General features: G+C 39.7%; 1 protein-coding gene across 1 annotated transcript in view; it reads left to right on the top strand.

The window, feature by feature from the left end:
• Positions 1-9,859: 9,859 nt before the first annotated feature.
• LOC124258419 (sodium-coupled monocarboxylate transporter 1-like) overlaps positions 9,860-10,546 on the top strand; it is a 31,086-nt gene continuing 30,399 nt past the window's right edge. Inside the window, exon 1 of the mRNA XM_046692516.1 lies at positions 9,860-10,204. Within this exon, the coding sequence (XP_046548472.1) occupies positions 9,860-10,204 (345 nt within the window). The remainder of the gene's footprint in view (positions 10,205-10,546) is intronic.

The following is a 10,546-nucleotide window of genomic DNA, read 5'->3' as shown; positions in this document are numbered from 1 at the left end:
TAATCCACTCCGCCACGAGAATATGTGTTTTTATGTGTACTCCTAAACATAACATATGGCGTCATTTGGCCACCTTGTAAATAACATTGTATATTCACAGGTATGACACTCTCTAAAACATTTACACATTTCTACTGAACCCGTCTTGGCTGTCATATAGCTGGAATATTGTTGAGTGCAGCGCAAAACTAAACTCACTCACTCGCTGTCTTGCCGTAGGCCCCTACGGACAACCACCACGGTGCGGTATAACTGTACACCCCACACAGACACCGTACACTGTCCACACTTTGTCCGAGCGCCAGGAGTCTATTGGTAATCTCCACACCACACAAACCCATCGAGGCGGTACAGAGCCCAACACTCCTTGTACGTCTAGTAGAGACATACATTTATAATAATATTCTTCCAAAAGAAGTAGGGGAACCTGAACTTTTGATTTGGATGGGAAGTATAAGCGTTATGAAACTTTTCAAAGACAGGCATCTGAACGCAACATCATTTCTCTTTATCGCCATCCCTAAACACAGCGCATTGGATGCATGTGCACAACGCAGTGGCCACATACACGCGCAATAATTTTGACAAGAAAATTAATGGTCAACCATGAAATTGAACTCAATCTGTCTCCCCCTCATTTGTGAAACCGATTGTAGTGTTTATACTCAAAGTACACGTGCTTTGATATTTTTAACTGACATCCAGTGCGCATGTCCCGTCATAATGCCGAATCTTTACGTCGTTTCTGTGCTGTACTCGGTAGGGCTTTTCTCGTGACTTACTACTTTCTTTTGAATCTGACTAACGTTAAATATCATATTCGTATACTATACACTCCATGTGCTATGCTGTTATACCGCAAACACGAGGTTGTCATGGTCTTTTTTGCTTTTGTTTTGTAATTATTGTAAATACCGCTTGGACTGATACTCAGCCGGTACATTTTGTAAACAAATCATTTTGTTATCCTCTATTCGTTACTGAATGATATAATGGAAAATATATGTGCAAGTTGTTAATAACTGATGAATAATGGCTGGGTGTGGACGAGAGGAGGACAAGCCCACACATTTTCTTGATTTTTCACTTCTTTTTATTATTTTTCACACAAATATCGCCCTTCTGTTTTTTTCTGTTTTGTTTTTATCTTTATGTTGTCTCTGTGTCTTCTTAAACAAGATCACTTTATTTAAGGACTATTGTTGTATCGTCTGACTATAAAAGAAATTAGAATGATTGCAGCTAGCTAGTAGAGTCATCCATGTGACTAAAGAAGATCTTAACAGCGTATACTGACTGACTGACTGAGTTTAGTTTTACGCCGCTTTTAGCAATATTCCAGCAATATCACGGCGGGGAACACCAGAAATGGGCTTAACACATTGTGCCCATGTGGGGAATCGAACCCGGATCCTCGGCGTGACGAGCCAACGGTTTAACCACTAGGCTACCCCACCGCCCCTAACAGCGTGAACAATGAATGGGGTTGCAAAGTATAATTTAGCACCTTTTAGATCTAACTCCAGAAGGGGGGCTATACACTTTTTAGTAATGACATTGATCTTACCATGCATAGAAGACTAGGGGATAAACATGGTAATCATATTATTGTACATGTAACCGTAGATGATAAAAGATTTACCCTTACACATTTATGTGGACCTAATATTGATGATACCAATTTTTATTGAAACATATTTGCAAACATTTGCAAGTTTTAAATTGTGAATCCATAACTTGTTGGTGAATGGAATTGAGTTCTTAATCCTACAATTGATCTGGAAAATTAAACAAAATGTTAATAGCTCCAGGGCCAGATATATTGTTTTAGACAAAATTGAATCCTTAGATCTTATTCATATCTGACGTGAACTAACTCCTGATCTAAGAAAGAACCTGGTGGAAAAACCCATAGACAGCAAGCAAGACTGGACTTATTTCGACTTCGCAGGACTTGTTTAATGTTTCACTGGACTCTGACATTATACCTCACTCAGCATGACATTATACCTCACTCAGCATGACATTATACCTCACTCAGCATGACATTATACCTCACTCAGCATGACATTATACCTCACTCAGCATGACATTATACCTCACTCAGCATGACATTATACCTCACTCAGCTATTGGCTTTACTTTCTCAAACACTATTAGTAAAAAAGAGGGAGGGGTTACTAGAAATTCAATACTTCTTTACTCTTGCATCCTGAATATGTTGATTTAGTCAGATCAATTTTAAGGGAGTCAAATGAAGAATACCCAGACGTTGGGAATGTGAATGACTCAGATATCAAACTTCCGGTAGATGACAGCTTTTTTATTAGAAAGTTTCCTGATGAATGTCCTAGGTAAATCAATATCGTTTTCATCTTATCTGAAAATGAATACAAAGAATAAAACTAATGAATTCGAAACTAAAATAAGAGACTGTGAAGATACTACTAGAGAGTCGAAGTACCTGTAGAAACCAAGCGGGTATAGCTTCTATCTAGTCCAAAAAAACTCACGAACATACAAACATACATACGAAAACACTTTTTTCTACTCTATGTTTGAAGGGGTGCCTGGGTTTGGTCGTACAAACTGGTTTGGGCGTTGCTGTCTTCTTGTCAGCCTATGTGTCGGCACGTGTGTTGGGCGGTGTGCAGTGTTTTTCTTCAGGCGGCTAGCCAAAGGTAGGCCCACATTGGGGCCGATTCTAGCATCTGCCCCACCTTCTGGATATCCAGACGAGTCTCTTCTTGTTCCTCCTCTATGCTTTCTACTTCTTCGCGGAGTTCAGCGTCGCCAGCGTCGTCATCCAGCCTGGACATGATGTCGACCAACATAGTCATGCTTTGCTCTGCGTGAGCCTACAGCATCGTCATGATTTGCTCCGCACGGGCCTCAATAGCCCCCGTAAATGGCGTCGTAACCCGTGTTTATCGTCGTAAGAGGCGACTAACGGGATCGGGTGGTCAAGCTCGCTCACTTGGTTGACACATGCTATCGGTTCTCAATTGCGTAGATCCATGTTCATTCTGTTGATCACTGGATTGTCTGGTCCAGACTCGATTATATACAGACGGCCACCATGCAGCTCGAATATTGCTAAGTGCGGCGAAAAACGAAATTCACCCACTCACCTAAACGTTTGTTCTACCACCTTTCGGATTGGGTGTTTAGGGTTGAGGATCAAAGCCGCCATTTTGTGTGACCTTTGTGTGACCTAATCGATTTGGACAGTGACTTTTGAACCCTGAAGCCCCACCCTCCTTTGGAATTAGTCCCCTTCCGGCCTAGGTGTGTCACTTCGACGTTAACCATAGTGGTCTCTGAATATTATTCAATTATTTTATGAGTGGTATGAGTTTGATATGCTGACTCGAGTGTTCATACAGCAAATTATTTTATTGAATTTTATAGAGTTAAACTTACAATATGAATATGAGGTGAATTTAGATGCTATTTATTAGGTCAAAAGCCAGTCTTGTTCGAAATATCAGAGCGCATTTTGTTAAAACAAAGGGCGAGGTATCACTAGGCAGTTTAAAATAGATTTCATTCTTAAGGACTCGCGATTTGGTACAAGGAACAACTCACAAGTGGTCAGCTTCCGTTTTGAAGGGAGAGAAGTGTCTGACCGGAATTGTAGTGTTCTGTGGGCTCTTCACTGCATGACTTGTTGTTCCCAGGAGAGACGACACAACTAAGTGTTAACGATAAGCCTTTTACTTCCCGAGTGCCAGAGTATCCGGTACGCCATGCGCCCTACATCACATGATGTATAATATTACTACGCTACATTCCTCCGATGTTTAATCATTCACACGCTTTACAAATGAGTTGGTTCAGATCATTCTCTCAACAACTGTAAAATTTTAATATGAAAAATATAACACTTGTTGAGCTTATCAATAAATGTATAAATATATATTGTTGTGTTTACTCTTACTAGATACCTGATACAGTGAACATACTTTCATTCAATTCACCAATGACAAGATATTTACGAAATACGTAATATAAAATAACACCAGCCCAATATCAAAGAATTGATTTCCTGATATACTATATGCATATATTACAGAAAGTTTAAGAATAAACTCGTTCTCAATTCTTTCAGTCATTCAGTTATATTCGATGACAGTTCAACGTACGCAATATCGCCCACATCAAATGTATGATGTTCACATGACGTTTCTCATCAGCATATGTCTTTATTTTCTCTACATACTCCAATTTCCCAAATAATAAAGGATCAACCTTTGTAGATTTCAACAGAGGTAATTTTGTCTTAATGTCCCTGTTAAGAAATAACATAGCTGGAGTTATCCACTTGCACGATGCGTTGTAGCTCTGTAAGTTTGCAGAATTCTTGGAAGTTGTACTTTCCAATCTTTTCCTTCACTGGTTGCAGTTCTGAAAGATTTCCTAAGGTATCTGTGAAAGCGTTCGATTTTCCCGTTACTTTTAGGAAAATATGGTGAAGATCTGATGTGTGAAATACCTGCCATCTTCAGATATTTACAAAACTCAGAACTAACAAACTGTCTGCCATTGTCAGTAACAATGCCTTCAGGAAATGCATGCTCTGAAAATATCCTTTCAAGCTTATCAATCACTGAAGATGATGTAATGTCTCTAATCACAACTGCGAACGGATATGATGAATAATAGTCAATCACAGTTAAGAAATAGTCCGATCCAATAGGTATAATCCTGTAGCGGTTGATTCAATACACATGCATATGATGTACAGTTATTGATTAAATGTTCAACATCTGAATCCATCTTCGTACAGAAGAATCTTGCTCGTATAAACTGTTTTGTCCTGACTATTCCTTGATGAGGTTCGTGTGCAATGTCCAGAATTTTCTTTCTCAACACAGTTGGCACAATTATTCTTTCTCCTCTCAACAATAATGATTCAAAGATAGAGAGTTCATGTTTGTATTTAAAATAGTCACTTTCACAATTCCAAGTTCCAGAATCAACTGAATTCCCTACTTTCAGAAGCTCTCAATCTGCAAAGTAGCATCTCTCAACTCATCTAGTGAAACTTAATTAATTCAAATCCAAAACACAAGTATAAGCCACAGACCTAACATAAAGATCTGCAACATTTTCAGGTTTCTTTGATGACAAAGGTTGTCTAGACAAAAAGTCAGCAATATTACTCTTTCCAGGAATATTAACAATGTCAAAATCATACCCTTGCAATTCCCAAGCAAATCTTTGAATGCGTGGTGGTAACTGTACAGTTTTCTGTTGAGTCAACATATGAACCAAAGGACGATGATCAGTGTGCAAAACAAACTTCCTACCCCACAGATATTTGTGAAAATGTTCAACTGACCAAACACATCCTAACGCTTCACGTTCAATCTGTGAATACCTCCTCTCTGTTTCAGTGAGAGAACGACTTGCAAAAGCTATCGGTTTCATGGGACCACTTGACTGTTCTTGTAACAATATAGACCCAAGACCAACTGGACTAGCATCAGTAATGAGAACTGTAATAGCATCCAAATCATAATATGCTAACGAAGCACTTTCACTAATAGCTTTCTTCAAAATATCGAATGCAGTTTCAACATGGGCATCCCACTTCTACGGAATACTAGCCCTAGTCAACTTTCTCAACGGCTCACATAATTCTGCAAAATTAGGCACAAACTTCATGAGATAGTTGCACGTACCAAGAAATTATCTAAGTTCTGACACATTCGTTGGTGGGGAAGCTAATTCTACTGCTTGTACTTTCTTTGGATTAGGCTAATTTCCTGGAGGTGATAGAACATGTCCTAACACTTCAATCTCTGTAGGGGCGGCGGGGTAGCCTAAGGGTTAAAGAGTTGGCTCGTCACATCGAAGACCCGGGTTCGAATCCCCACATGGGTACAATGTGTGAAGCCCATTTCTGGTGTCCCCGGCCGTGATGTTGCTGGAATATTGCTAAAAGCGGCGTAAAACCAAACTCAGTCATTCAGACAGTCAGTCAATCTCTGTTAATCCAAGTTTACACTCTGATTTATTTAACCTCAAATTGTAGTCTCTACACCTCTGAAAAATCGTTCTTAATCTCAGAACTTGTTCATCGAATGTTTCTTCATAACAGATCAAATCATCAATGTATGTTTCAAGACCTTCTATACCTTGACAAGCATAAGTCATAGCTTTCTGATAAGCCTCTGATGCCGAGTTCAAACCAAATGGTAATCTCTTCAGTCTGTAATATCCCCTATGAGTAACATAACTCGTAATGTCTCTGGAATTTTCAGCAAGTTCAATCTGCCAAAAACCTCGCATAATACTTAGCTGATTTCAAAGCATGAAGTGTATCATCAATCGTAGGAATTGATAATCTCTCCCTAACAACTGCTTTGTTCACCTCGCGAAGATCACAACACACCCTTATCTCTGATGAATTGGGCTTCGGTACACAATGAATGTTAGATACCCAAGGTGTAGCACCATGAACCTGTTCTATAATGTCATCATCCAACATTCTATCCACTTCTGAATTCACAGCTTCAACCACAGAATATGACAAACGACGCAAAGGTTGAGCAACAGGAGGAAAAGATTCATCTACCTTGAAAGTATGAGTGAAACCGTTGATCATACCTATACCATCAAACGCATCTTCATATCAACAGGTGAATGAACAGTGTAAGTGTTTATCACACCAAGGTCCAGACATGATTTTCTTCCTGGTACGCAGTGGAAAATGAAACTAAAATACCTATGTTTAGCAGTGGAAGTTAACTAATACATACATTTTGACTTACCCTTCAATCAATTAAATGTGAAACCCCTTTTTAACCAACTAAACGTGAAATCCCTTATAATCAACTAAACGTGAAATCCTCTTTTTAACCCAACGGGAAATATGAAATAAACTTATCAATAATTACGTTTAAAATGATATGCAGAAACTGTCCATCTAGCACCTGTCAAAATGTTATGGATAATTCTCTCGACTATGTGTATTTCTATTTCTATTTAATCCGTACTTTTCTTGCTAGTTCAACATCTATCTCTTGGGGAGACTGTCCATATCTTGTGAACGTCTCAGTAGATCTCCACAAAGGAAAATGTTTGAAACACTTTTCATAGGTTGTTGAAGAAATAATGTTGTTCAGTGATCCAGAATCAACATACATGGTTATGTTACATCCATTCACATCAACAGTAGTTGAACAATCTGAGTCAAGTTAGTGTACAAACTCTGCATCTTCAGAACATTAATCAGAGTCACCATCCTCTACAAAGACTGGATTTAACTTTAGCTCATAACGATGCTGCTTAGATGTATTCTTTCCTCTACCTCTAGACCTGTGTGAAACAGAAACACTAGCCTCAGGCTTCTTTTGCACACTCTAGCTAAATGACCTTTCCTGTTACATGGTTAGACAAGTTGCACCAATAGATCCACATTCAGATGGAAGATGATCAGAATAACCACATCTATACCACTGGAATGGTTTAGCAGGCTGAGAAAATACCCTAACCTTATTCACAGGAGTTAAATTTCTACAAAATGTTTTTGAATTATCCATAGCCATCTCATGTAATCTAGCTATCTTTAAAGTTGACTCCAAAGTCAAATTATCTTGTCATAAAAGTTTCTCTCTCAAATGTTTGGAATAACACTTTTCAACTATCTGATCACAAAGCATTTCATCACTCAAAGTACCAAAATCACATGTTTTAGCAGGTTCACGTAAATCTGTCACATAAACATCAATGCTTTCATCAGAACTCTGTGCTCTAGACCTAAATCTGTAACCTTCAGCAACAATGTTCCTCTTTGGAATGAAATAACCCTCCAATGTAGTTACAGCTGAAGCATAATAGTCTTTTTCACCAGATAACGTGTGAAATATACGTTGACATGGAAGTCCCAAACAATGTAGTAGCGTTGCTCTTCTCACTTTATCTTCTTTTTGATCAACTCCACTGGCAATTTGAACGATTCCATCCACATTACTCAAGTCACTAGCGTTCATGTTCAAAGTTGGTGGCGGTCTAAGACCCGACTCTGCCAGTCTAACGAAATTCTCCAACACGTCAAACGAAGTTACAAACGTGATATAGATGATGAGCAGAAGTAAATTCATAATGCTAGACAGTTCTACACAAGTAGTAAAAATATCTGACTCATGGGTCGACTGAAAAGTCACATGTGCACGGGAAAACCTGACGGAATATGATTCAGCAGTTAGTTAGAGTTCGTATAACTAACATGCCTAGTCACACCACTTGAAATCCTAGGAAACATCCCATCCTCGTCGCCAATGTAGTGATTTGTGGGCTCTTCACTGTATGACTGTTGTTCCCAGGAGGAGAGACGACACAACTAAGTGTATATACTTCTACGCTACAGGAATGAAGGCCAATATGAATTTGAATGTGGGCTCAAGGAGCAAGGTTAAGAACAATCGAAGCACAGTACTGCTTACGCTATAAAAGGTGAATAAGATTTGGCAAGAACATCCACCTCACAACTGCGAACATTGTTTTTGACGTCAATGAGGTTTTTATGCAATAGTCAGCAACTTTCCAAGGGGTAATTTTAGATCAGTTGCATAGCAACGGGAGGGTAATGAAATCGTGGAATATTGATAGATGAACTGGTTTAATCCGGATTTTGGAATGAAAATATAGAAACCCCTTGATTTCAGATAGTTCATCACGTCATCCCTGATTTCACAGACGACATCAAGCTATACATCTCTCGAATCTATCTCTGTTGGTTGTTTATCTTGAAGATCTAGTGTTCATGTGCAGCTAAAACAGCAGGTACGCACAGTCCATGTTGGAGGGAACATGTACGCTTCCTTTGACGACAATGGGATTGACGTGCGACAGTGGGAGAATGACCAGAACAGTGGTAGAGTGATACCTACCAACAAATGTATTCTGTAGTCCGTAGATCAGTGGGAAAAGCTGGTAGATTGTGTAAAAATCATGTTTGACTTTGTGCCAGAACTGAAAGAGATAGTTTCTTGTATGCTTCAGGACGATCATCAGGATCAGATGGGGTACCTCATGTGTTCCTTTTGTAATCCTAATGACTACAGTCACTGGCTGCAAAGCCATTCTGGGTTTAGACACTGTACTGTGCGGACGTGTTACCACTACTCTCCCGATATCATGGATGTGTGTGGACATTGCTCACTCGACAAGACTGCCGTTGCTTTTTGTTGTGCAGTTAATACTAAATGGACTTCATTCAAGAAAAGACTCGATTCGTTTAAGGATTGGACTGTGCAGATGAAATGGCCCAGGCAGGATTTGTGTACTTAATCAGAGGGACGCTTGCAAGTGTTTTCAGTGTGGTCTAAAGGTGACACGCCTGGGCCGGAAGGGGACTCATCCCAAAGGAGGGTGGGGCTTCAGGGATTAAAACTCAGTGTCCTAATCGATTAGGTCACACGAAGGTCACACACTTGTGTGATTACGTCATAAAAACAAAATGGCGGATTTGAGCCTCAACCCACGCCTGGATAAAACAATTGGCAACATTTTATCTCGACATTTCCTTATTTCGACAAACGTATGACAAAATGTTGACTGACGCTTATTGTTATGCTTGTCATAACTTGTAGCGCACATTGCTTTCAGGTCTTTTCAATGACATTTTCGCAAAGTCTTTTAAGATAATTATTAAAACTACACATGCATAGATATCACCATCACCAAATCAACAATCACATTATATCTAGCTGTGCGTGTCTTTTTAATAGTATGAATAATTTGGAGAAATACCCACTGTATAGTATTGTAGATGCTGTACTTAAAGCCAGCATCACATTCTTATCAGAATACGTTTGGTTGTCTCTGTTGAAAACCACAAACAGTCACCATGGAATCTCAGGAAATGGTGCTTGGTGCTGCCGATTACGTGGCATTTGCACTGGTGCTGCTCGTGTCTGCAGGAATTGGAATCTTCTTTACATTTTCCGGAAACAAGCAAACAACAACAGGGGAATTTCTGATGGGTGGAAGACAGATGAAGACTGTGCCCCTCGCCATTTCCATCCAAGTGTCCTTCATGTCCGCCATCATGATTCTGGGAACTCCAGTCGAGATGTACCGAGAAGGGACGCAGTACTACCTGTACACGTTCGGCATAATTGGAGCCATTGGTGTGTCTACATTGTTGTACGTTCCCCTTCTCTATCCACTGAAGTATACAAGCTCATTTGAGGTAAGGTACTCGTAGTTACGTTTGTTGCAGTACGCCACTAATCACGCATTCACTTATACGGACGTTTCAAGGTCATTCGATGTAACAGTTGCAGAAGCAACAGCAGGATTAGTAGTGGCAGTAGTAGTAGTGGTAATCACAGCAGTAGTAGTGGAAGAAGCAGCAGTAGTAGCAGTAGTAGCAGAAGTAGCTGTAGCAGTTGTGGCAGTAGGAAGGACAGTAGTAGTAGCAATGGTAGAAGCAGTTACAACAACTGTGTTGCTAGCATTCTGTGAGTCTAGAGAAAGTCCGTATTGATGTAGTGTGGGCAATCCCTAACACTGTGACAGTGATTTGGTTGTT

The sequence above is a fragment of the Haliotis rubra genome, unplaced genomic scaffold, assembly GCF_003918875.1.
Source record: "Haliotis rubra isolate DU_JTF1 unplaced genomic scaffold, ASM391887v1 Scf692, whole genome shotgun sequence".
Classification (NCBI taxonomy): Eukaryota; Metazoa; Mollusca; class Gastropoda; order Lepetellida; family Haliotidae; genus Haliotis; species Haliotis rubra.
The sequence above is the reverse complement of the archived record's forward strand: the minus strand, read 5'-3'. Positions and strand labels throughout refer to the sequence as shown.